Source organism: Pipistrellus kuhlii, unplaced genomic scaffold, assembly GCF_014108245.1.
Source record: "Pipistrellus kuhlii isolate mPipKuh1 unplaced genomic scaffold, mPipKuh1.p scaffold_m20_p_6, whole genome shotgun sequence".
Lineage (NCBI taxonomy): Eukaryota > Metazoa > Chordata > Mammalia > Chiroptera > Vespertilionidae > Pipistrellus > Pipistrellus kuhlii.
Genome location: NW_023425562.1, coordinates 47,897,958 through 47,925,326, shown reverse-complemented (window position 1 = coordinate 47,925,326; position 27,369 = coordinate 47,897,958). Strand labels below are relative to the sequence as shown.

At 40.5% G+C, this 27,369-nt stretch overlaps 1 protein-coding gene across 6 annotated transcripts in view; it reads left to right on the top strand.

Moving 5' to 3' along the window:
- The first annotated feature begins 8,686 nt into the window (after positions 1-8,686).
- Positions 8,687-27,369, top strand: part of WDR7 (WD repeat domain 7) — a 265,735-nt gene continuing 247,052 nt past the window's right edge. The window contains exons 1-7 of one of the 6 annotated variants that reach the window (XM_045574696.1): positions 8,687-8,942; positions 15,579-15,696; positions 17,790-17,869; positions 20,425-20,596; positions 21,743-21,849; positions 24,048-24,126; positions 26,719-26,893. In XM_045574696.1, the coding sequence (XP_045430652.1) occupies positions 20,438-20,596; positions 21,743-21,849; positions 24,048-24,126; positions 26,719-26,893 (520 nt within the window). In that variant the 5' untranslated portion in view covers positions 8,687-8,942; positions 15,579-15,696; positions 17,790-17,869; positions 20,425-20,437. Of the gene's footprint in view, positions 8,943-15,578; positions 15,697-17,770; positions 17,870-20,424; positions 20,597-21,742; positions 21,850-22,271; positions 22,440-24,047; positions 24,127-26,718; positions 26,894-27,369 lie in introns of those variants that run through there. The other 5 variants (XM_036417624.2, XM_045574698.1, XM_036417625.2 and 2 more) reach the window with 5 other exon arrangements.

Sequence of the window (27,369 nt, the reverse complement as noted above, 5' to 3'; positions counted from 1 at the left end):
TACTAGTTAAAACGTGGTAAGTGTCATAGCAGAATACAGGTGGCATACCACAATGGCTCTGAAAAAGGAGAGAAGTTTTCTAGCTGGAATGAGCAAAGAATGCTTTATGAAGGAACATGTTCCAATATTCAGGTCTAGATAAATATAGAAAGGAAATGTATAAACTTCTTCACTTCACAGTAATGACTCTTGACTTTCCTCTTAACTCATCAAGAATATAATCTGTTTCAGACTCATCCATTATTACCGAGGTTAGCCAGTAACTAGCGGAAGGCTTTCTATCATGACTCATAGCTGTCATGGATTCATGTTGCTGATTTTATAAGTAGATGTGTTAGAAATAGGGCACACGTGGCTTTATTCTCCCAGTTGTCATTTCCACATAGTAGGTACAAAATAAGTAATGGTTGATTAAATGAATGGAAAGAAAACATAATGGGTGTGAACTCAGTCCACAAAATCAGGTGTACAAGAAATACTATTTTGTGTTGTATAACAATTTCATTTCCAGTCCGAATCTCCACCCTCCAGCTACATCCAGTTAAAACAAAATCTTAACCTTTTCTCCTCTGTGTCTGCCTTAGAAACTGTATCAAATTTCTGGGTTTGGGGTAGAGTTGGGGCTTTGGAGTACAAATCTCTGGGTGTCTCTGTCTACACACCCTCTTCAAGTGGAGCCCTCTCTGTGTCATGTGACTACTTTAGGGAATGGGGCCCTTTGGTTAAGGTTGCCTTGATGCGCTAGTCTTGCCATTTATTACTGAGTTTCTACTCCTCTCCACTTCAAGGACCCAAGACCTCAAGGCTCTTTCTTTTCCTTTCATGTCTCTACAAGGGAATCTATTTTCAGTGCAGGGAAACCCCTCTGACTGTATGTTCATTCAAGGTATTTTGTCTCTACCTGTAACCCTCTTTCCTCAAGGTAGACACTAGAAACTGCAGCCAGAGCTGATCCAGCCTACAGTTATGTTTCATTTGGCTGCCCCATAGTGTGTGTATGTGTATGCGTGGCATATACACATACGAAAAACTGCTGCTTAGTAGAGTGCTTTCACCTTATTTCTGATGAAGTAGAGAACTTAGAATACTTTATATTATACCAATTTAACTTTGCTTATCAACTGGGTAGTTCATTTCACATGATAATCTTTGCCTTACAAAGTTTTGAGGGGAAAATATATATATAATGTAAATATTAAATAGAAAAGAAATCCTGCTTCATAATTCCCCAAACCTTTTTAGCAATATGCTTCTGGATTTGAAAACTCACCCTAACCAGTTTGGCTCAGTAGATAGAGTGTCGGCCTGCAGACTCAAGGGTCCCAGGTTCGATTCTGGTCAAGGCATGTACTTGGTTGCGGGCACATATCTGGTGGGGAATGTGCAGGAGGCAACTGATTGATGTTTCTCTCTCATCCATGTTTCTAACTCTTTGTCCCTCTCCCTTCTTCTCTGTAAAAAATCAATTAAAATAAACAAAAGAAGACTGAATACCATTCCTCATAATTGTCTCTAGGTGGCGCAATATCTTTTTCAAAGGAGTGTGATTCCCCCTTGATATCCAGTGCTTCTTTCAATAATGCCATTTAAAGTCACCAGATGTCCCATTGTCCCACTATAGAGTACATATATTCTTTAGTTTTGGACAGTAGGCAGTATCTTGGAGTAGAGGGTTTCCTAGGAAAGTAGTACAGTATCTGTCACAGTCCTAAATATTTTTTCTACTGGAAAAATACTGAAGAACCTTGCTGACAATTCTAAGAGTCAGTTTTGGGAGTTTCCCAAAAATATAAAATAGTTTATTCTTTTGGAATAATATATGTAAGGTTCAGGATTCATTAAGCTGCCCAGAGTCTCTACTAAGAAAGATAGATATTTAGACAAATATTTCCATCATCTCAGCTTCTGAAATAAAAATCCATATTTTAATTTTTTTAAAGAGTCTGTTGGAAGTTGGAATTAACTCGCTGGGAGTGAAAAACTACACATAACTACATATAACTATATTTTTGCTTGTATAGAGAGTTCTCTCTTGCTTGTGGTACAGTAGTAGACATTGTCTGGCTAGAATGTTCAGATAGGGAAGAAATGATAAAACTCTTAAGAGAGGCTTCCACTATATTCACAGCTCTCTTTTTCAGGCATGTCCTCCAGCACATACATGCACATATCAGTCAAGCCATTCTTTTTTTTCTTCTTCTTCTTCTTCTTCTTCTTTTTTTTTTTTTTTTTATTGATTTCAGAGAAGAAGGGAAAGAGAGATAGAAACAACAATGATGAGAATCATTGATCAGCTGTCTCTTGCATGCCTCCTATTGGGAGATCAAGCCTGCAACCTGGACATGTGCCCTTGACCTGAATCAAACCCAGGCCCCTTCAGTCCACAGGCCAATGTTCTTACCCACTGAGTCAAACAAGTTAGGGAGTCAACCCATTCTGGAGTGCTAATATCTGCAGACTGAATATATCAGAGGACCAGACACTGAAGATATTCTGAAAAATAAAATGTATGTTAGTGAATTCTTTACAACAAGGAAGTGGCTATGTACACAATGTTAAAAACAATGTTTTCCAAATGGTGATGGGGGGAAAAACAAGTTTAAAAAAGCACAACGTTTTCCACCACAACTCAGCATATTAAACTAAAATGAAAGTAGGGGATCAGACCCACTGCAATGGTAGAAAGTACCACCGCACATCACTTCATGTGCTCACAGTAGATGTGACTGCTTCTCGCCAGACTGTGAGCAATGTGACCACAGAACCAGCTTTCTGCATTACCCGCATGCCCAGCTCAGCACAGTATACAGCACTGGGTGTTGAATAAATGATCTGTTCCACTTTGGAGAACTAAATTTAGGACAGCTGAAAGAAAGTACAGTGCTATTTCATGAAAAGGAAAGGAAAGCACTCATAGCCACTGTTTAACCTTTATTTCTTTTTGAAATATTTTTATTTTAAAAAATTTAAGTGGTCAGAAGGAGGAGGAGGAGAGGAGAAAAAAAAAGAAGAGGAAGAAGACGAGGAGGAAAAGGGAGAAGAAGGTGGCATAGTGAGAAGAAGGGTACTCCTTTTTGATAGTCATTGGCTGGGGGACTTCCCCAGAAGAGTGTGCTCTTCATTTGGTATTACTCAATCATTTGCCAGGGGCTATGCCAAGAATAGGTAACCCCAGCTGGGCAGTTGAGGCGAACTTAAAGACGCTAATAGCAGGAGCAGTGCACAAACCACTCTCCGTGGAGGTGGGAAGTGTTTTTTGTTTTTTGTTTTGTTTTTTTTTCTGGAAGGGGAATCTGGGTAGTACACCTTTATGTCTTCCACCATCCACAATTTGTAGCATGTGGATCCACTTCTTCACACACACAAGTGCAAAGAGTAATTCTTCCAGGGCTTTGGTAATCCTCTCATCCTGATAGGAAACAGAAGAGGGAGGTTAGTAGGACAAAGTACAACCCCTGGTAACAGGGCCACAAGTGACACCATCACCTTTTAAAATATATATATATTTTTTATTGATTTCAGAGAAGAAGTGAGAGGGAGGAAGGGAAGGAAAGGGAGAGAGAGAGAGAGAGAGAGAGAGAGAGAGAGAGAGAGAGAGAGAGAAGAGGAGAGGAGAGGAGAGGAGAGGAGAGGAGAGGAGAGGAGAGGAGAGGAGAGGAGAGGAGAGGAGAGGAGAGGAGAGGAGAGGAGAGAGAGAGAGAGAGAGAGAGAGAGAGAGAGAGAGAATCATCAATGATGAGAGAGAATCATTGACCAGCTGTCTCCTGCATGGCCCCTACTGGGGATCAAGCCTGCAACCCGAGCATGTGCCCTTGATCAAGATCGAACCTGGGACCCTTCAGGCCACAGGCCGATGCTCTATCCACTTAGCAAAACTGGACAGGGCTCATCACCTTCTTTATTATCCTAATTTCCCCCTGCTGATCTTGGTAGCTTGGTGAGGGGTCCCTCCCTACACCCTCACTTATGAGGAGCTTGAGCATCCCAATCTTATCACTTTCACTCCTCCCTAGAATATGGAGCAAATAGAGATACTTCTTTAAAAAGACCTTCTGTTACTTAGAAAGAAATGGTTTAATTCAGTGGAAGTCATGAGACAGGAAAAAAGGAGTGGACGTTCATGTCATGTGAGAAAGTGCAAAGGGAAGCTCTTAAGTAGTTTTAATCATTAAATTATTCTGCAGCGCAATAATGTGTGAGTTTCTCAGTGCTAATGTGAAGCCCTCAACCATGACATGACTTTTAGGGGAATGGGTCCGCTAAGGAAAGAACAGCATTAGCGAAGTACTAGGCACTGTGGGGGAGCACCAAAAAGCAAATTTACAAGTGAGGGGAAAAATAACTGCACTCATGAAACAATCCAAAAATGACGGTGATCATGTGGTCTCTGTGTAGACCACTGGGCAGCATGATAATCTCCTTTTTTTTGAAATTTGTCACATGGAGGAATCATTCTTGCCTTTTAAAGAACTAATTTGGAATTTAGGAAGTCCAGGAATTATTGGTGTGTTGTAATAGGGTAATTGTTACTAAATTCTAAAGACAGAGTAATACTTAAGTTTCTTTAATGCCTTTGGCATTAAAATGTAGCATATTGAAATTCTCTTATTCCATGGGTCCCATTTTATGATTCTGTTCTGGTGACAACTACACATTTTTGGCTAAAACAACAGCAATATCAACTTATCACCTTGCCTCTCCGTATCTCCCCCCTAATTTTCATGATGCATTTGTGGCTGACACTCTCTCCTTGAGTGCCGGTGAAACCTGTGACTTGCTTCTAACCAATAGAATACGGCAAAGGTGACAGGCTGCCACTCCCTTGGTGAGTTTATTACCTACAGTTGTATCACCATCTATTTGTATTATTTATACTGAGAGCTATGCGATTTCTGCTTTCCCATGCTCAGCAGAGAAACTGCCTTTGCTAGCTCTGAAGAAGTGAGCTACCGTGTTGTGAGGGAGCCTTTAGTAAGGCCCATGTGGCACAGAACTGTGAGTTGCCTGTGGGACCTGAGGTCCAAGCTCTTTGTCATTCAGCCACCGGAAATGAGTGAGCCTTAGTGGGTTTGGAATCACATTCTTCCCCAGTCAGCTTCCAGCTGAGAATGTAGTGTGGCTGACAGCTCAGTGGTAGCCTGTGTGATCATGAGCAGAGAACTCAGTGAAGCTGTGCCTGAACTCCTTTCCTCTGGAAACTGTGAGGCAATAAGTGCATGCTGCTTTAAGATACCAAATTTGTGGTAATTTGTTATTCAGCAATATGAACAAATATAATACTGTTAGGAAAAGCACCACTCTATGTATTGGTCAAAAGTCTTTGATGGCTTTCATTGTCTTTGGAATAAAGTTTTTATAAAGCTTATGAGGACATTCAAGACCTCTCATATTCTCACCTTATCCAGGTCAGTCTGATATAGACTGTATCGCCTGGCCAGTGTTGGCTCAGTGGTTGAGCATTGACCTCCAAACCAATAGATCACTGTTTGATTCCCTGTCAGGGAACATGCCCCAATTGTGGGCTTGATCCCCAGTGGGGGACATGCAGGAAACAGCCAATCAATGATTCTTTCTCATCATTAATATTTCTATCTCTCTCTCCTTCTCCCTTCCTCTCTGAAATCAATACAAATATATATATATATATATATATATATATATATATATATATATATATATATATATATATATATATTTAAAGACTGTATCAACCTAAAAAAAAAAGTTCCAGGGCCAAGATTGACTATTGAAAGAAATGGCTAAGTCTTTATACCAGTCTCCCTATACTTCTACTTCATGTCCCCCGTACTTCCCATCAATTTAACTTTCTGTTTATTGTATATACCTATGTTTTACATTTCAGTACTAGCAACAAAGTTATTTTCATTTCCAAATCCTTCCTCTTTTTTAAAATCAAATGGAATTATTCCTCCTAGAAGTAATTTAGTTCTTTTTCCCATTACTCCACTATTTAATATTTTCATACTGCACTGTATTATGGCAATAAGTCTTAGTACACCTTTGTCATTCTTTTTTAGTTGCCCAGCATCCAGCATACTTTGGTGGGAAGAGGAGCTTGCCTTCCTTTATAGAAGCTAATCGTGTCAAATTCTCACTTTCACAGCATTGCTTTCCGTTAAGTTTCAATAAATATACAAATTGAACTGAATATATTGATTATTTAAATCTCTTAATATTTTTGTAGGATTCCTCCAGATGAGAGGAATAAATAAGTTCTTCAAATAAATATACTCAGAATCAGCCAATTGAAGTTTCAAGCCTTAATTTTCAGGAAGGCTATATATGTAAATAGATATAAGTGTGTAAAAAAATGTGTGAATTTTCCTGAGCCAGAGTATTTCATTCATTAATGTTTGGATATTTATTTTAGTCATGTGGTTCAGGAGATTGCACACACAATTACAGACTTTGGCAATAAACTTGTAAAGTTGGTAGAGAGAGCTCTGAGTGTTCAATAGTCTGAAAGTTTCTCATTAATGTTCCTATTAAGCTTTATATTCTTAGGAAGGTATTTGAAACATAGTAAGAATTCGATTAAGATCTTTTTAACACAAGAGTCAATTTTATCTAAGAAAGTTATCTTATAGGTTTCATGTACAAACCAAATAAACTTTAATGTAACTCAAGATTATCCTGTGGTAACCACTCTGTATTCCTATATTTCCAAAGGTATGTATAAATTATAAAGGGGATTATAAACTTAATGTCTTAAATGAACCCATCATCACAATAGATGGAATGCATATGTTGAACCAGCAGGCCAAGGAATTTGTTTCTTCTATTTAATATCATTTCCCTGTTCCTCCTGCATCCTCTGGCCACCCCAAATCGTGATTGTAAAGCAGTTAGTCAAAAGTCAAAGAAAAACATAGAATTTTAACTTGACAATTTCAGAATTAATTGATTTTCAAATATTCTATTGACTTCAGTGGTCAATATTTTTTCTCATTATAGTGGCAAGCAGGGCTAGTCTCTACAAATGAACAGCAAATAAGAAAACACCAGAATTCCATGGCTGGGTAGCTCAGTTGGTTAGTGTCTTCCTGATACCCCAAGGTTTCGGGTTCAATCTCCAGTCAGAGCACATACAAGAAACAACCAATGAATACACAACTGAGTGAAACAAACAAATCAGTGTTTCCTTCCTGCCCCTTACTTTCCTCTCTAAAATCAATAAATAAACATTTTAAAAAGAAAGAAAACACCAAAAAGCCAAAAAGATATCAAATGGCCCACTGAAAGAAGGAAAAGGGGCATGTCACCAGGGCATTGATGGGTGTGTAAGGTGATGCTGTGAAAAGGACTTACAGGCTGGGAAGGAGGGGAGAGAAAAGTTTGTCAGTTTCAAGGAACAAGAAATTGTACTTTCAATAATAAATTGAAGTCTTTTGCCCAAACTAACACTCTCTTCTGGCAAACTAGCAAGGGCAGTATCCTGCCTGTAGTAGCTGTATCTGCTCTGTTCTAACCCACTAAGCCCTGCTTAAGGCCTGTTCAATAGTACTTTGCTACTCCAGGTGACGTTCAAGGACCAGCAGTAGTGGGGATTATTCGGAATATTCTTAGAAATGGGGAATCTCATACCCCACTGAGTTTACTGGAGTTTCCGAATCTACTGAAATCAGAAACTTCATCTTGACAAGTGCCCCAGCTGATTTGAATATACAGTATCTTTTTTTCCCCCTAAGATATATTTTTATTTATTTCAGAGAGGAAGGGAAAGGGGGAGAGAGAGAGAGAGATACATCAATGATGAGAGAGAATCATCGATCAGCTGCCTCCTGCTTGCCCACATTGGAGATTGAGCCCGCAATCCGGGCATGTGCCCTGACCAGGAATCTAACAGTGACCTCCTGGTTCACAGGTTGATGCTCAATCATTGAGCCATGCAGGCTGGGCTGCACAGTAACTTTTGAGGACTACAGTAGAATTCTTACGTGTCCTATAAATCCATTAATGAGATTATAACGGAAAAACTAAGCCATGCAATGAAAATATTTTCTGTCTTTTTGACAGAACTGACCATTGGCCACCAGATTGGCACTAGTTTAACCTTGACTACCTACCATTCATTCATTCATTCAACAAATACCTGGGAAGGAGGAAGGCAACATAATAAATTACCATCTGTTTAATCTCCAGGCATCCATGAGGTTATTATGCCTATTTTGTAAATGGGGACATTGAGAGGGATGAAGAAAAGCAGCGTGTCCACCCCTTCTCTCTCTGCCGGAATGTTGCACAAGGTCAGACTTCCTCTGGTCAAGTAGCTGGGTTCTTCCCTTGGCCCTCCTTGGTGAGCCACCGCTAAACGTGGGGGTAAGAGAAGAACAGTAACCAGTGCCCGAGCTCACACTTTCCAGGCTCTTGGGCCCATGCGCGGGGGCAGAAGAATAAACTTGCAACATCCTCCAGATCACGAGGTGCAGGCACCTACACTTGGCATTTCACGCTTCCCTCCTCCTTGGGCATTGGAGGCGAGCAGGGAGAGCCTAGACCGGACTGCCCACAACCAACATGGCAGCCGCGCACTCCTTGCCCATACTAACCCTTTCCCCTCCGTTCCGTCGCCGCGGTTGCAGCTTGGGCCGGGCGTTCGGAGACCGACCGTGTGTATCGTGTGCATTTCCCTCCCTCCCCCTCGCCTTCTTTTGCGACAGTTGCAGCAGAAGTCACAGCGGCGGCGGCCGGTGTCAGCTGATTCACCGCAGCGGCGGCAGCGGCGGCGGCGGCGGCGGCGGCGGCGGCGGCGACACCCTGCAGCCCCGGCGGGGAGACGGCGGCCGGGCTGGGGCTGCCGTCCCTTAGGGTCTCCCTGCCCGCAGGCTCCTCAGAGACGCCCCTGCCTGGCGCTCCTCCGCCCAGGCGTCCAGGGGGCGGTCAGACAGACCACATCGGGGCGTGCGATGGAGCTGTGACAGGTAGGGAGCCGGCTTCCGAGCCTCCCCAGGAGGGATCTCCACGGAGCGCTGCACCCAAAGGTGCAGATCGTGGGCGCCCGGGGTCTGGGTGGCGGCGCCAGCTGCCGGCTCCGCTGCTGGGAGCTCCGTGCTGTGCTGACCGCGGTGCAGGCCCACCACGGCGCGCCTTTGCAGGGTCGTGGGTCCAGCTAGGGGGGTGGAGGTGGGGGGCTGTCTTTGGGGCTCCCTGGCCTAGTAAGTGACATTTGCTTCTGGTGACCCTGGCTTTGGTCTCGAGATGGGACCGCTCTGTGCTCAGGGGCCATCTAAACGGGGCGAGCTGCTTCGTGATGATGGGTGGGTGGCTATGGACAGTGTTTCCCGGTAACGTGTTTGTTTTGGGGGTTCCCAGGGTGTTCTCCCCCGCCGGTACTCCTCTCCAGTTTGCCCTTGCCTAAGGTATGGAGGCGTCTGTGAGAGTCTCATCTGTGAAACGCCACCTGCCCTCCCGCTCTCACCCCTTTGCTCTAGGACTGGGTCTGAGAGGGCACCTGCTTCCTCCTCTCACAGATGTGTTTGGAGTCAGTACTACCCTGCCTTTGATTCAAAAACTGCGTTTTAAGTTTTGACTCACTTGCCATGTCAGTTTCTCAAATGCCGGGCCGAATTTGCTGGTTACTTGTACTTTGCAACAATGGCAGGGGTTACAGTTCCATCGCAGGCTGCGTTGGTGGTGTGGATGCTGTTGGTTTTAGGATTTAATGTGAGCTACAGCCTGCATTCACAGTAGTAACGTTTGCCAGGAATCTGGAAAGACAAGCTATGACTCTGATGTTGGTTGCTTAGGACTTCATGGACCAGGTGGCAAGAATCACCACCAGTTGTATGAGAAATTGAGTTTTTGAAATGTTGTTACATAGACAAAAATTCTCTTACTTCACAATGTTTTATGTCTATCCTCTATTTGTGGATACCCTCATGCACCTTCATTGTCCTGCCATTATAGACAATACAATGATAAATATACCTTTAGACCTTTGTGATGCTTTCTTTGAGATTTATATCCAGGAATGTGAATTCTGGATCCTAGGACATTTATGTACATATTTTTGGAAAGACTGCCAGACTGTGTTCCAACAAGCTGCAATGGTCTGCACTCCTGCAGGCAGTTCAAGAGCTTCCAAGTCGTTATAGCCCCGTCAGACTAGTAGATATCAAAGTAAAAACTCATAGAATTACATTTCACTGTGCCTAATGATATCTTTTTCGGTTTTCTTTAGTATAAAATTGCCTGTTCATCCTTTCCCCATTTTTTAATTTGAGGTTTCAGTTCTTGTTGATCTGAAGTTCCTTGTATTTCCTAGCTATTGGTCCTTTAAATATTATAAGTACATCTGTACCTATTCTGCCATTTGTCTATAACTTTTTTTTATGTTGCCCTTCATTGAACAGAAATCTTTAATTATGATGAAAGAAAATTGACTTATTGTTTTTGTTTTTGGGGTTTTGTTGCCAGCCCTGGCCTGCAGACTGAAAAATCTCAGGTTCAATTCCATGTACTTCGGTTGGTGCCTTGATCCTTAATCAACGTGTCTCACATCAATGTTTCACTTTCTGTCTCTCCCCCACCCTTCCTCTCTCTAAAAGTCCATGGAAAAATATCCTTGGGTGAGGATTAACACAACAACAACAACAAAAAAGAAGTCAGAAAATTACTCTTCTATTTTATGTGCTAACTTCATAGTATTCTTTCAAATTTACAGGTCTTCAAAACATCTAGAGTCTATATCTTTATAGTCATGTATTGTGAAACAATGTTTTAGTCAACGGACCATGCATATAGTGATAGTCCCATAAGATTACAATGCAAGGGAACAATTCCTATTACCTAATGATGTCATAGCCATCATAATGTCATAGTGCAAGGCATCACATAAATACTTCCCATGGTGTTATAGTTACAGTATTCAGTACAGTGACATGCTGTGTAGGCTTGTAGAGCTGTAAAGAAAATTTCTCACCCCCAAATATGTCTCTTTGACATAAGGATTATTTTTGGCCGGCTAGTTTTGAGAAACAAAACATAGGGGAGAAGTTCTGAAAACCAGGTAGACATTATTCTCAGACATTTACATCTGTAAGCGTTTCTCCCTTGCTGAAAGCTAGACATGACCTTTCCTATAGAAACTCTTATCAATGCAGAAGACGGTGTTGTTAAACCTGGATTACAACCTTACCCTTGTTTACTTTCATTTCCTGGTAACTTCTCATATCTGGCTCCCTACCCCCGCTGTCTTTTCTGCTGAAGGTTTTGGGGAGCTACAGTTCATGAGTCTCTTTCATGTATGCAGGAGGTATACATGTTACTGAACTTCAGTTTGTTTTTCTCCCGCTAATCTGTCTTTTAGTACAGGGATGTCTCAGCCAAGAGCTCAGAAGAATAGAGGGGAAATATTTTTCCTCTCCTACAGAACAATAACCTGTACCATGCAGCCTAGGTGTGTAGTAGGCCATACTACTAGTAAGTACACTCTCTGATGGTCACACAGTGATGAAATTGCCCAAGGACTGTCAATCCATGGTCATTGGTGCCAATTCAGCACCAAGGGGAGTCTCCAATTTGGGGTGTGTTAAAGAAAGAAACTTTATTCAGTGCGAACAGCTCAGGCTTGATACAGCACAGCTGGGGAACAGTTCAGTAGTGTTACAGCTCAGGGCTGTGAGGCAGCCCCAGGGCAAGGCATTAAGACATTTATGGTATCTCATTCCAGCTGGGAAACAGCCTTCAGTCTCTGGTGGGAAGGAAAAGCAGGTCCCCCAAACCGGAGGGGAGCTGACTTTAGAGATAAGTCCCTCCCACCCCTGGTCCCTGAGGGTCTGTCCTCATGCAAAGATCAAAATTGGTAGTAGAAGTATTGAAATCATTTTAGTGCTTGTAGAGTTAGGCCTGGAACTAACTGTGACTATTCCTGGGTTTATTTGTTACTACATTTCTCTGTGACACTTGCTTTATCTGTTGGGACTGACAAACTTGATGATTAGATTAGAGTATGGGGGTCAGTGAGGTTTATAAGTTTAGTTTTCATTTTGAGCATCTGATTGTTGCACTTTATAAAGAGTAATCTTACATACAGGGGTGGGCAAAAGTAGATTTACAGTTGTAATACAAATAATATAATAATAAATAATAATACAAGAGTAAACTGTTTCACATACAACTGTAAACCTACTTTCTCTCCCTGTGTATGCATGCTTTTGATCATCAGCAGAACTCACTGAAGGTTTATGTGTGACTTAATGAAATCTTATTATAAATGAGCAGATACCTGTTTTTTTTTTTAAATATTTTTTTTATTGATTTCTGAGAGGAAGAGAGGGAGAGAAAGCTAGTGATGAGAGAGAATCATTGATCAGCTGCTTTCTGCATACCCTACAATGGGGATCGAGCCCACAACCTGGGCATTTGTCCTGACATCCTGGTTTATAAGTTGATGTTCAACCACTGAGCCACACAGTATATGTTGACATCTGTAGATAATATCTGAGACTTGGTGAGATCATTAAGGCAGAGAGGGAGGGAATATGGTTGCCAGAGAAGAGAAGTCCAGCATTTAAAGATAAAAAGCAAAACAACAACAAAAAGAACCAGCAACCAACAAGGAAAAATGGAGATGAGACTCAAGCCAGAGAGAGAGCAGGAAAGTGTGAAGACATGGAGGCCAAGCAGAGAAGTGTTTTGAGAAAGATGAGGTATGAATTATGCCCAATGCTGCTGGCAGGTCTAGAAAGATGTGGATTAGGATTTGACATTGGCTTTACTAGTGGGGACGTTATTGGTGACCTTGTCAACAGCAGCTTTTAATGGGCAGGACATTTTCCTTGAGGTTATTTATGAGAAGGAGGGAATACTGCAAATGAAGATATTCTGACTTGGAAAGAAGTTACTTATTTCCTCAAGGTTTACAGCTAACAATGGGAAAGCATTATTGTCTCTGCTGCTGGGCAGTGTAATTGGTGAACAATGAGAAACTTCACTGCTCACCTTAGAATTTCGATGGCTTTGTGAAGGAAAGAAGTAGGAATGATGGACGCGCAGGTGAGGCTAGAGGTGGGCGGGGGCATAAAGTTGAAGCTGGCTCTACCAAATGGGATCTGCTAGCCTTGAAATGTAGGGGCTTAGTGGGCATAGTTTGCTTTTAACTTACCGTAATTGGTAATTCTTATTTATTTACATATGTCCCCTTTCCCCCCACCTGACCCCTTCTAGCCCACCCACGCCACGCCCTCCGCCCCAGGCCCTCACCGCCCTTTGTCTGTGTTCTTGGCTCATGCATATATGTATACATACAAGGTTGAAGGTTATTCTTGAAACTGAGGCAGGATGGAGCTTAAGAAGAGTTCAGATATTCTAATGGCAGATGCAGGAATTTTAAACATGATTCATTTTGCCTCAAAAATCTATGAATCATTTAAAAATCTCTGATCTATTTTTGACCAGATAGCTCCACCGTGCTTCAAAATCTGACTTCCATGCGCTCGGGGCTGGCTTAGCAATAAAAAATAAGCGTAGTCTTCTGTTGCCATCTGCTCATTCCACATGTCCTTCAGAAACAATACTGGAATTCCCTTTTACAAAACCAGTCCTAAAATGCCAAGTTCATTGAGAGTAGATTTCTTGCCACCTTAATAAGAAGGTATAATCTTGTCAATTTAGTAAGAAGTTTTGGGTTTAGAAGGTTGTGTCCCTCACAACTCTTTAATTCCAGAAACCCTTAACCTTAGGAAGCAGCTCAGTAATTTCTTTAGGACATTTTATGACCTAGTTGTGTCATTGTATTCTAATAAACAGTTTTCATTATCTGATTCCATTTTCTCCAAGTCTTCAATAAAATGGTAGCAAAAGCACCAGCTCAGTCCTGCTGGCGTGGCACAACCTAGGCATGTGCCCTTCCTTGACTGGAATGGAACCCAGGACCCTTCATTTCGCAGGCCGATGCTCTATCCACTGAGACAAACCAGCTGGGGCTTGTACACACTCTTTTGACAAATGATTTTGGAATGTTTTCTGAGAGTTTAAATAAACATTTAAAATAGCTTTTTTCTTCTTTGATTGCAGCTATAGCAAGTATATTTAGCTGTGTAGTGTGTAGTTCCGACTCCTCATATTCCCTGTTGGTAGATGGGTAGGGTAGGTGCACTCTTCTTCCATGTGTGGCCATTCTCATGAGGGAGAATTTGAATTTGTTTTTGTCTATAAGTCTCAGGAGGCTTGCCTAGGACACAAGAAATACACAGACATAGACCATATTGACTCTTCTATGAAAATGCCTGTGTTCTGGGATTGAAATGCATTTTGCTTTTGCATTTGAGTTAGAAAAGCAGTATAGGGAAATTAACATTGATCCGATGCTAGATTTTTCAAATGTAATCTTAACTGTTTTATAACTTTTATGGGATGCCAGAATCACATGGAATAGTGCAGAACAGGGTAGGCTTATCAGAGCATCACTCCATAGGCTAGTGATAGTTTTACAGGGGACCAAACAGTGATGGTGGAATAAGTGGTTGTCACGATCTTAGTCAAGTGGTGTAGGACCCTGTGACATTAGCATGCCCGCTGTGGAGCTGCAGTGTAATGTGTGCATCATCTATGAAATATTCTTGCCAAAAATGTTTCACTTGAACCTAATGATGCCTTTAGATCCAACTTCCAGTATAAATACGTGTATATGTGTAGATACATATATAGCCCCCCCTTTTAAAAATATTTTTTATTGGTTTTTAGAGAGAGGGAGAAAGAGAAGGCGAGGGCGAGGGAGAGAGAGAGGAGAGAGAAACATTGATGTGAGAGATCAGCTTCCTCCCTCATGCACCCCAACAGGTGATGGAACCCTAATCTGGGTATGTGCCCTGACTGGGAATCAAACCAGCAACCATTCAGTACATAGGATGACTCTTGTTAACATAAAACAAACAAACAAACAAACACAAAAAACCACACACACATTGAAACCTATGAAGAATTTTTATGAGTTTATTTGAGCCAAACTGTTGATATATGTATGCCTCAGGAAGCAGAACCTCAATGAATTGAGATAATGCTCCAGAGAATGGCAGGGTTCATTTGTATTTATACATTGCCATCAAAGGAGGGACATAAGTGGGTTACATGAAATTCATTGGTGGTAGATTAAGGAGGTGGGATAAAGCAAAGCTGGGAAAACCCCTGGGATTGGATAAAAAGTGAAATGATGGACACATAGTTAGGTGGGTGAAGGAACAATTAACATGATAATGAAGGAATTTGTGGTATCTGTCCTGGCACCCACTATATTTGGTTGTGCCCCAGGGGCTCCAGAAAAAGGGAAGTTACAGGTTACCCAGACATTTCAAGGGTATGTAATCATAGATGCAAAAAGACAGGTAGGCTCAGTTAAAGTAAAGGTTGACCTTGTCAATGAAGATACCGGACTAAGATGTAACTACCCATCATGACAGTATTTAGTTAAAGTTTAATTTCAGACCATCCTTAGTGGTTACTTTAGGTCTCTGAGTTTGCAAGACTACCTTTTAACAATTAGGGGGATTTTGCAAACATATAAAAATATGCAGTGAATATTCTTGTACTAAAAAGAGTTTTATCACTTGTTTTTACAGTTTGGATTCCCTGGTGAGCAGACTCTGAGATGGAGATTAGTACTCAGGTTTATTGGGCTGTGCTCTTAATATCGAGCCAGGGAAAGGAAGGAAAGGAGGCAGGTTTGGCTTGAAAGAGGTGAGCTGTGGTGTCTCAGTGTATTTTAAAAAATATATATTTTATTGATTTTTTTTACAGATAGGAAGGGAGAGGGATAGAGAGTTAAAAAACATCGATGAGAGAGAAACATCAACCAGCTGCCTCCTGCACACCCCCCACCAGAGATGTGCCCACAACCAATGTACATGCCCTTGACCGGAATCGAACCTGGACCCTTCAGTCCTCAGACCAACGCTCTATCCATGGAGCCATACCGGTTTCGGCAAATGTCTCATTGTATTTCAATGGGCTCTGGGGGCGGTTCCCAGATGGAATGAATGACCCTTCCAGAGCTATCCTGAATTGATATGAGGGGGCCTAGCTTTTATACCCCCGAATTGACCAGGCATTGGGTGTGGGCTTTCCTCCTGGAAGACAGCAAGAGCTTGGGTAAGGCACTTCCCTCTGGCTGGGGCAGTCCTTCGTTTCTATCACACTTAATCCTGCTTCATCTTCATCCCTTTCAATACCTCTTACCCCATTTCCCTCTCCCCTTCTCCTAGTGCTACTGAGCCCAGGCAGCATATCATTTTATCCAGAAACACTGCACTTCTACTTTCCTTTGAGTGATGTGTTTTAAATACAATCTTGATTAGCCGACTAGACTAGAGAATGAAGTTTTCTGGTGAAAGGAATTTGTGGCAACTGAAGATGATGCAGAATAGTGACAAATATTTATTCATTAGGAATCACGAGGTCTGCATATGCCTCTGAGCTCTGAGATAGGTTTACAGTGTGTTCTTGAGAGAGTTGCTAATGGATCTAAATAGCCACCCAAATAAATATCTATAAGATGATAACGATGCACTCTCCATTATTAGGTTAGGAGGTAGTATTATTTTTTGTCAATTATAAAAACCTTCCTTTTACAAATGCTTAAATGTAAAAAGAGAAGCAAAACAGCAAGAGGTAGACCCATATTTCACCAACTTTTACAATGACTTGGCTTACTGATATAGGCAAAGGATGATTGAATTTTTGCCGTTCACGTAGAGCACCTTTTGTTGAATTCTCTGGTGCCAATTTATGAAAATATGTCCTGAGTTATCATTTCTATGAGACTAGATTATGCCTCTGTTCTTCTTTTGACTCATTCATGTTCTCACTTTCCTTCCTCCTTCCCCTCATGCTTGCTTCCTCTCTCTTTTCTTATTACTCTGGGTAGTAATAGTCAGATTGGAAACACTTGACCTGTTTCCAATGCTATCAGGTTGAACTCCAAATTCCTTAGGATGGCTTACCAAGTCCTTCACAGTTGGTGCATGTTGACCTGTGGGTTCCTGCCTTATCATCCCGCCTTTTCCCCCCCAAATGCCAGCCTTACTGGTTTCCCTGTGCAGAAAGAACTGAGATATCTTACCCCTGGGACCTGGAACATGTGATTCCTTGTGCCTCTTCCTTAGTTCCTACTCGTTCTCACACACCATTTCTTCCAAGACACCTTTCTGGACCCATTGAAGTCAGGTTGGGATGCTCATCTTTTATGGCTTTACCTATGACTTGATGGTCTCGAGATTTCTCCTGTATCACACTCTGTGGTAATTGTTTGCATGAGTGTATGCTCTACTGGATGGCTGAATTGTGTTTATTTTATCTAACCTTGTAATACCATGGGTTAGGCACAAAATGGACACTTGGAAAATCTGCTCCAAAATATATAGTGATGATTTGTTATTATAAAATCAGAATTTAATTTGAAAGCTATCTTAGTATTGGGGAGGGAGCTTGTAGTGTTATTTTTGATAAAGTGATGCAGAACTGAATGGTTATATATGGAGAGAATAAAATTGTGTTTGACAAACATACACAGTGGTGCTTTTCTATTCTGGCAGAAAGTCAATGAAAAATATTAACTTGCCGAAAAGTCCAACTTTATTAAAAGTTGCAACGCTGGGAGAAACCAGTAGATATGGAAGCAGAATGTGAAGTAGCAAGATCTGTGGGTTTATAAAATTAATATTTACTGAGTGTCTGCCATGTATGGGTATTTTACTAGTTGCTTTACATGTTTGGTTTCTTTTCATCTTTATGACAGCTTTCTGAAAGGAGGGTGTTTTGTCCATCTTTTACAGATGGGGAAGCTGAGACCCGGAGGGGTAACTTTTTCAGGATTGCACAGAAGGGCCAGGACTTGATTGCAGTTCTTCTGCTTGTGAGTTCAGTGTTCTTTCAATTGTTACTTTAAAAAAATATATTTTTATTGATTTCAGAAAGGAAGGGAGAGGGAGAGAGAGAAAGAAACATCAACGATGAGAGAAAATCATTGATTGGCTGCCTACTGCACACCCCCTACTGGGCATTGGGCCCACAACCTGGGGCATGTGCCCTTGACCGGAATTGATCCCGGGACCCTTCAGTCCCCAGGCCGATGCTCTATTCACTGAGCCAAACTGGCCAGGGCAAAATCGACATGTTGAAGTCCTATCCTTCAGGACCTCAGAATGTGACCTTTATATAGGTAATCAAGTTTCAATGAAGTCATCAGGTGGGTCCTAATCTAATATGATTGATAATTATATGAAAAGGGGGGAATTTGGAGACATGTACACAGGGCAAATGCCAAGAGAGCATGAAGGTGGCTTACAAGTCAAGGAGAGAGGCCTGGAACAGACCCTCCATTCACAGCCCTCAGATGGAACCAACGCTACCTACACTTGATTTTGGACTTCTAGCCTCAAGAACTGAGAGACAATAAATCTTGTTGTTTAAGCCACTCAGTCTGTGGTCACATCAGCTCTGGGAAACTAATCCAATCCCATATGAAGTTTCTTAATTGCCCAAATGAGATCTCTCAGATTTTGGTTGACTCTTAGATATTGATTCCCCCCACCCTCCCACCCCCCAAATGTTTAATTATTTTAGCTCTGGAAGAGCTGAGTTAGAGATTGATGTGTTTTTTAATGACGTAAGCTATACCTTTATCATATTATGGATGATTATTTTCACTGTTTTAAGGACCAGGCAATGCATTCTTCTCCCAGGTTTCCTTGAGTTGCCTGTCACGTGAATACCAGAATGTCCTTTCCTGTTGTATTAGAGCAGGCACATCTCGCTTAGCACACACGTTCCTTAGTTCCGAATCTGTGTATTTGCATTCACGTTAAGCCAGTGCATTGCATATGATTCCTCAAATAGATAAACTATGTTCTTTCAGATCTCACCATATTATGTTCGCTGCTGTGAGCTTATTTAATTGAGAGAAATCTTTGGGTACTGTAGTTTAAAATTGAGTATTGTCACCTTGGAAAAATGAACTCCTTCCAGATTCTCATTTTGAGAAAAATCATGATTAGATGTGTTATTCAGCCAGGAACATGCTGTACCAAGTTTATTAAATTGATTCAGTGCTTTTAAAAATTTTTCTGATATCAAATAGGGATATGGAGATAATGGCTAGTATCATGGTAGTTTATGAAATGGTGAATATGATACATATAGGGTTTTATTAGAAGTAGACTTGGAATGTTTTTCTTTAAATGTATACCTGATACAACAAAAAGATGAAGTTTTGGGAGAAAAAAACAAACTAATGAAAGCCATGTATTATATCAAAAAGTAAAAGACACAATACAGGTTGTTTTTAGTAAACATTCCAATGTCAGTCATAATTTTTTACTTGCCTAATTTTCTAGTGACTATTCATTTTATAAAGAGATTTTAGTTTTTCATTTTTGTTCAAAGAGTGTAGGTAGTAGTCTAAAGAAGAGACGTTTGCTCAAAGCCATTAGCAATGAGATGATGGCTGCCAAACCAGTTTCTTTTATAGAGAGTGCCTATTCCTGTGAGTATTCCTGAAAATTTCTTAGGACAGCCTTAGCATTCTAAATGATCTAGAGTTATATACATATTTCTGTTGTCACCTAAAAATCTGGGGTAGAAAAAATAGCCACAGTGACATTTCTTTTCATTGACCATCTATCAGGCCTCTAGGTGACCCCCTATTGTCTTATGAGACCTGACAGTCTTCTGTTTTCTGTGGAGGCCTCTTTGATTATCCCAGTCTTCATTTATCTCTAACTTCTCTGAACAGCAGTTAATAACTCTTAAATCTAGCACATTCCTTATATGTGTGTAAGAGGAGTATTCCAGTACACACTGGTTAGTTGGTCACTCATCTCAAAAATAAGACTTTTTATTATGCAGAAAGGAGCTTTAAGAGAAATTCTTTTTCCCTCAAGTTTCACAAAAGACAGCCATGACCTTGAGACATAATAGGCTTGTAGTACAATAAATATGGCTGAATGAGTTTCTCACTGAACTTACTCTTTTTAATGTTTAGGACTGAGAAACAACCCTGAGTTTTTCTTGGGCCTTGGTGTTTATTACTGGGTTGTAGACTTGAAAAGATCCGGAGACCTCACTGGTCCTTGGCAGCACCACAGCGGAAGACCATGGCGTCTGAAGAAGCTGCCTGGGTCCTGATTGGAGTTCCTTTCCTTCACCTTCACTTTGCGACTCTCTGACTCACTGTCTGTATTTGTGAAAGAGGAGTGGCAGTAGTACTTGCTGCATGATTTGTTGTGAAGATTAATTGAGATTTTACATCTAAAATGAGATTTTATGTATTTGTATTTGTGTCTGTTTATGTAAAATGTTTAGAAGAATTCTGAGATTTAGGAAATTCAAGATGTCTTCATAAGAAAAAGGTATAATATGTTTTAGAAGGAAATATTTTAATCTTTGACATTGTTCTGATAACATTTCCAGGTTTGAAAACACAATGGCAGGAAATAGCCTCGTTCTACCCATCGTTCTTTGGGGTCGCAAAGCACCTACACATTGCATCTCAGCAGTACTTTTAACAGATGACGGCGCCACAATCGTAACCGGGTGCCATGATGGACAGATATGCCTCTGGGATCTTTCAGTAGAATTGGAAGTGAGTATTTGAAATGCCTATGGTGCTTTTTAAATATAAGAAACTACTTAGTAGAGAAAAACACAGATCAAGAATAACAGTTGACCTCATCATACATTTCTGTGAAATATATTTTGAATAAAATTGGTATTATGCAGACTGATTATTTATATTATTCATTGAAGTTGATTTTTTGCTGGCTTTTGGCTATTTTCAAATATAATCCTATATTATAAAAGGCTTGTGGTTGTAATTCCCTAACGGTTGCACAACCAAACAACCGGCAGAGCTGCACTGTGGTGTGGCCCGCAGCTCTGTGTGGCAAGGCCTGGGGGCCCACAGCTCCGCATGGCAAGGCCTGGGGTCCTGTGGCTCCACGCAGCATGGAGGCGGGGCTTGTGCCTCTGTGCACAGTGAGGCCTGGGGTCCTGCCGCTGTGCTGAGTCTGGGTCTTGTGCAATTTTGTACACTGGGTCTCTAGTCTCTATCCTAAGTGCCATAACACATTACATTTATAATTTGTCAGAATTTTTTTTACTCATTTTGAAGGAGGCTTCCAAAAATTAACAATTTAAAGTATACATTTTGTTGTATTTATTTTGAAAAATTACTATGTATTTATTGCCATTCTTTATTGCTGTGGATATGCATGTGCAGTGTGCTCTACAGCTGGAACCTCTCAGTAGATAAACTTGGAAAATAGGAGCTGGGGGCACACATACATGCATGGTATGAAGTTCACTTAATACCTGCAATTCACGTATTACACTGCAGGGTTTATCCTGCTTTTTTCTTTTCCCATTTTTTAAATCTCCTTCTCTGACAACTCTTCCACTGGTTAGGCTTATATGCGTGCATACAACTCCTTTGGTTGATCTCTCCTCCTTACCTCCACCTTCCCCTATCTGAGTGGCTGGGGTGGTGTGGAACACCTGTATCCTGCCCTGCCCTCCTCTGCTCAGCGCCTGCGTATGCAAATTACCCCCCAGCTTTATTGGGTTAATTTGCATACTCACTCCTGATTGCCTGGTGGATGTCACAAAGGTATGGTCAGTTTGCATCTTTCTCTTTTATTAGTGTAGATTTAACTGGATTCCTAAAAAAAAAAAATAAAAAATTAGTTTTTAAAAATTTTGTTCTCATATCGACATATTTGTGTATTTTTAGGTTAATCCCCGGGCATTGTTATTTGGTCATACAGCTTCAATCACCTGTTTGTCTAAAGCATGTGCTTCTAGTGATAAACAATATATTGTGAGTGCATCTGAATGTGGGTAAGCATTTTCTTATTCATTATTTTCCTCATAAGTCTTTATTGCAAATAGTACCAGTGCATTAGTAAGTAGGGGAGGTTTTTTTCTTTTGGAATATCTTTTAAATAAATGTTCCAGTTGTCTAAATTTAAAGATATTTAAAAATGTGGTTTTAAAATGTGCATTTTTATCTTTTTTTTGTTTTAAATATATTTTTATTGATTTCAGAGAGGAAAGGAGAGGGGAAGAGAGAAACATCAATGATGAGAGAGAATCATTGGTTGGCTGCCTCCTGCATACCCCACACTGGGGATCAAGCCGTGACCTCCTGGTTCATGGGTTGAGTCACGCCAGCTGGGTGCATTTTATCTTTATTAATGATTTTTCTAATACTTCTATTATAATTTATTATTATATCTTTGCCTTGCTTTTGAGAAACTCAGAATACTATACAAGTTAAAGCTTTGCATTAATCCCCATGGCATTATCATTGAGTTGGTGGACAACTCAGAGTTTCAAAAACCCTAAAGATGCTAGGCTGGCACAAATTTGGAAGAGGAAGCCAACTTCATCTTGGAAGATGATGTAAAAGTTCACACAGTTATATTAATGTATGTTAATGCAACCATATATATTTCTAAGTCTCAGAAGATAGCTTGCTTTTGGAAAGATAGGTCATTGAACTGTAGTTGTAGGGTTCAGAGTGTACGAAAGTTTTAACTTTTTTGGAAATTAGAAACTTGTATATTTATACAATATGTTATTGAAGAGAGTTGGGGAGCTGGAAGAGAATTATTTAAGAAGTTATCTCCTCTACCCTCCTCATAATTTTATGAATTTGAAAAGAACCATGTGTTACTGTTTGGAACAAGAAGAGGCAGCATCAGGTAAAAATATAGTACCTTTTGGTCAATTAAATAACTCACTTTAGAATACATAGTCTAAATACAATAGATGGAACTTTGCTGGGACTGATTTGGCTCAGTGGATAGAGCGTCGGACTGCGGACTGAAAGGTCCCGGGTTCGATTCCGGTCAAGGGCATGTACCTTGGTTGCGGGCACATCCCCAGTGGGGGGTGTGCAAGAGGCAGCTGATCGATGATTCTCTCTCATTGATGTTTCTAGCTCTCTATCCCTCTCTCTTCCTTTCTGTGAAAAATCAATAAAATACATTAAAAATAAAGAAATAAATAAATAGATGGAGCTTTTTTGAGATATTGTTTCATACTATGTGAAATTTAGGAAACGGCATTTCAAAGAAAACCCTAATAATATCAGAATCATTACATTTTATTAATGTTCTTTTTCTATTAAATAAATCAAGTTTATTTCTTTAAAAGATAAGGCGTTGACATTCCTGATTTCAAATGTTATATCTTTTAGTTTGACATATGCTTTTCTGTTTGTATTTATTCGATAAAACCTATGTAATAAATACAGAATCAAAACTAGAATATTACATTTAATTTGAAAAGTTTGGAATGCAGTCAACTTTTTTATGTGTTTTTCGGCTGTGCTAAATTTTCTAGCTATACGTATAACCATCTCAGAGATGTAAACTAAAAGGTTATTTTTTGTTTTTGTCAGTTGCCCTCATATATCACTTGGGGCTCTGCTCTGCTTTGTTATTATGCTAATTCTGAAGTTGAGGCTGAGGGAGCAATCACTGTCTGAGGCAGCCAGAGGAGAAAGAGTGTTGGAGGGCTTTGGATAGGTTCTGGCCAGAGCTACTCACAGTGCTCCACCAACCAAAGGGAGCTGGGGGGTGCAGTCGTTCTACCATCTGCCCAGAAAGAATGTGGATGAAGGTGAGGGTGGGCAAGCTGGAAAGGATGTTGGGACGGTGAGTGGGAGGAACAGAATTTTAAAAAGATACATATATTTTTTATTTCAGAGAGGAAGGGATAGTGATAGAAACATCAATGATGAAGGGGAATCATTGATTGGCTGCCTCCTGCACCCTCCCTACTGGGGATCGAGTCCGAAACCTGGCATGTGCCCTTGATGGGAATTAAACCCGGGACCCTTCAGTCCACAGGCCAATCCAGCGAGGGTAGGAACAGAATTTTTTATGAAGAGCAGTAATGACTATACACTACTTTTTTTTTTTCTGAAATAGACCAGTTTTAATGGGAGATGAGTTTTAAAAACCACTGTGACAAAGTTGAACAGTGCTTTTTCAAGTCCAATTAAAGCTAGCTATTATTTTGTCTTATAGAGAGATGTGTCTCTGGGATGTGAGTGATGGCAGATGTATTGAATTTACAAAATTAGCCTGCACACATACTGGCATACAGGTGAGTATCTTATTTCTGTAACTGCCTAAGTCAGCACAATTATTAGAGGCATATAATTTAAAACGTTCTTTAAACATTGACCTATATTTTTATATGAAAAATGGGTGGAGATGACAAGAAGACTAGCACTCATTGGTCCCGGCTTCCCTTGCTCTTTTGTTATACGGTGGTTTGGTGGGGGAGAGAAGAAAGTAGAGGAGACTAATGGGGAAGGATGTAAAGTAAGCTGATTGACACTACTCCTCTGCTCCCACTGGCTCTCCTGGCTCCCCCAGTGGGAGTTGGACGGGTAGTATGTTCTCTGGATCTTAAATAAGGGAATTCGTTCTTGCTGAAGCCTTTATGGTTCCATTCATGATGGACACTAATTAACCCACTTTATGGGTCATATCATTTTCATTGTTTGTATAGTTGGTCATTAGTACATTTTTTGACTTTCCAACTCTATAGAAGAAATGACCATTTCATATCCCTGGCTTACACAAGAATTTACACAGGAATGTACAGTTTCCAATTTATAATCCTTGTATTCTTTCTTACTCTTTCATAATTGTCAGGTTCTTTGTGCTTCTATTTACTCATCATTTACTGTGTTGGGAAAATGACAAATATAAAGAAAATATGATTTATGTTCTCAAGGGGGAAGGAGAGGGAAGAGAACTTATTTTTATTGAGCAAATATTGTATGAGCATTTCTTGTATGGCATGCTATTTAGTCCTTCCCACATCCTTATGAATTACATAGGAGAGTATAATTTCACATATAAGGAAACTGAGACCCATACTGATTAAATGACCTGCCGTAGTCTCACAGTGTGTCATTCCTGGTGCCAAATCAGGTTTTTCTGACTCTAGAGAAAAAAACAAACAAAAAACACAATAATTTGTTGCAGAAATACAACTGCACTAATACAACTTAGAAAAACAGACAGGGCTAATGGGTGTGGGATCAGATTGTACCCGGGTTCCTTAATGATGTCCCAGGTGCCGAGTGGTTACAGCATTGCCCTTTGTGCTGTGTCTAGCTTGTCCTCATTTATTTGTATAAGGTCCAATCCTTGTGAAGTAATACTCGAAGTCAGATGTCTTCACTTCCTAAAAATCCTCTAAGGAAATCATTCTACAAAGAGAGTAATGATATGTTGATGCTAAGAGAGGCAGGTCGTTTGCTAAGTTGTTGGTCTTGTTTTGATAGTTATTCTTACTTTGCTCTTTTTAAAAAAAAATAATTTTGATTCTTTTTTAAAAAAATATATTTTATTGATTTTTCACAGAGAGGAAGAGAGAGGGATAGAGTGTTAGAAACATCTATGAGAGAGAATCAGCGATCAGCTGCCTCTTGCACACCCTCCACCGGGAATATGCCCGCAACCAAGGTACATGCCCTTGACTGGAATTGAACCCGGTCCTTTCGTCCGCAGACTGACGCTCTATCCACTGAGCCAAATTGGTCCCGGCTTCCCTTGCTCTTTTGTTGATGGAAACCAACCTTATCCTTTGGAATTATTCTTGGCATGAGTAACATGTAGATCGTGATTGTATAGGTTCTTCTATTTTTCTCCCACAAAGTGTAAATGTGTACCATGAGACTGGTTAACAAAATTGTCCCATACTTTAGTCTGAAATAACCCACTTATATTAATCAGAATTTACTTCTGATTATAATATGTTTGAATAGCAGTCATTTTTACTTCTAAATTTTATTTGGTCATATCTAGTAATTACAATCCTATATCTAGTCTCCATTCATCTAAAATTTATATTATTTTTGTGACCCATTAAGCTTTCCTTTTGCTTTGATTTATGAAGCTGATTTTTTTTTAAAATATATTTTATTGATTTTGTAAAGAGAGGAAGGGAGAGAGATAGAGAGTTAGAAACATCGATGAGAGAGAGTCATCAATCAGCTGCCTCTTGCACACCCCCTACTGGGGATATGCCCGCAACCAAGGTACATGCCCTTGACCGGAATCGAACCCGGGACCTTTCAGTCCCCAAGCCGACGCTCTATCCATTGAGCCAAACTGGTCCCGGCTATGAAGCTGATTTTTAAGAAAATACGTTTTTTAAATTGATTTCAGAGAGGAAGGGAGAGGGAGAGAGAGATAGAAACATCAGTGATGAGAGAGAATCACTGATTGGCTGCCTCCTGCACACCTCACACTGGAGATCGAGCCCGCAACCTGGGCATGTGCCCTGACCAGGAGTAGAACCATGACCCCCAGGTTCATAGGTTGATGCTCACCTACTGAGCCACGCTGGTTGGGCAATGTCAAGCTGATTTTACTCAGGTGTTTTATTACGTCATTCAACAGTCCTGTTTTCGATGATGCAGGAGGAGAAAAAAGAATCATCATGAATTTTCCAAAGTAGTTCAAAGGGGAGGATAAGATGTTAGGAAAATAATAATATTTGGTAGATATTTTGAAAATATTAACATAACTTGGTGTGTGTACGTGTATACGTAGGTATGTAATACATATGTAATATATTACATGTAATATGCCATATATTACATGTCTGGAAGTATTACTGAAGAAATTGAGCCTCATACTAAGCTTGATGAATGTACATGAATCTTTTTCCTTATAGTTCTATCAGTTCTCTGTTGGAAATCAGAGAGAAGGAAGGCTTTTATGCCATGGCCATTATCCTGAAATCCTTGTTGTGGATGCCACCAGCCTTGAGGTGTTATACTCCTTAGTATCAAAGATATCTCCTGACTGGATCAGCTCCATGAGTATTATTCGATCCCACCGAACACAAGGTCAGTATATGGTGCCCTGTAAGAACTTCAGCTCTATGATGTAATGGTTAATTTACTATAGAGTTCATTATGTATCATATATCAATGTATTTAGTTATATTCTTCTATTTAAGAAATAGCTAAAAATTTATGGTCTGTCTCTAATTTCAGAAAGGAGTTTTTGATTGGATTAAGGCTTAAATTGTTAGATTATTTCCATCCCATGGAATAGATCACTAGCTTTTGGCAATCTTAGTGTGTGGGGTGATTTCCTGAAAGGGAGGATGAATATCAGAACCCCTTGCAGGAATCGTAGGAGGAACCATAGTTTCACTTGTGTATTTCTTGGGCCTAGGGGAGGAGGGCGGGATGGGGTGAGGGGAGAGTCCCTCAGCCTGGCCTGCACCCTCTGCTCCTCCTCAGGGGATGTCCAACTGCCGGTTTACGGCCCGATCCCATAGTCAGACATCCCTCTCGCAATCTGGGACAGCTGGCTC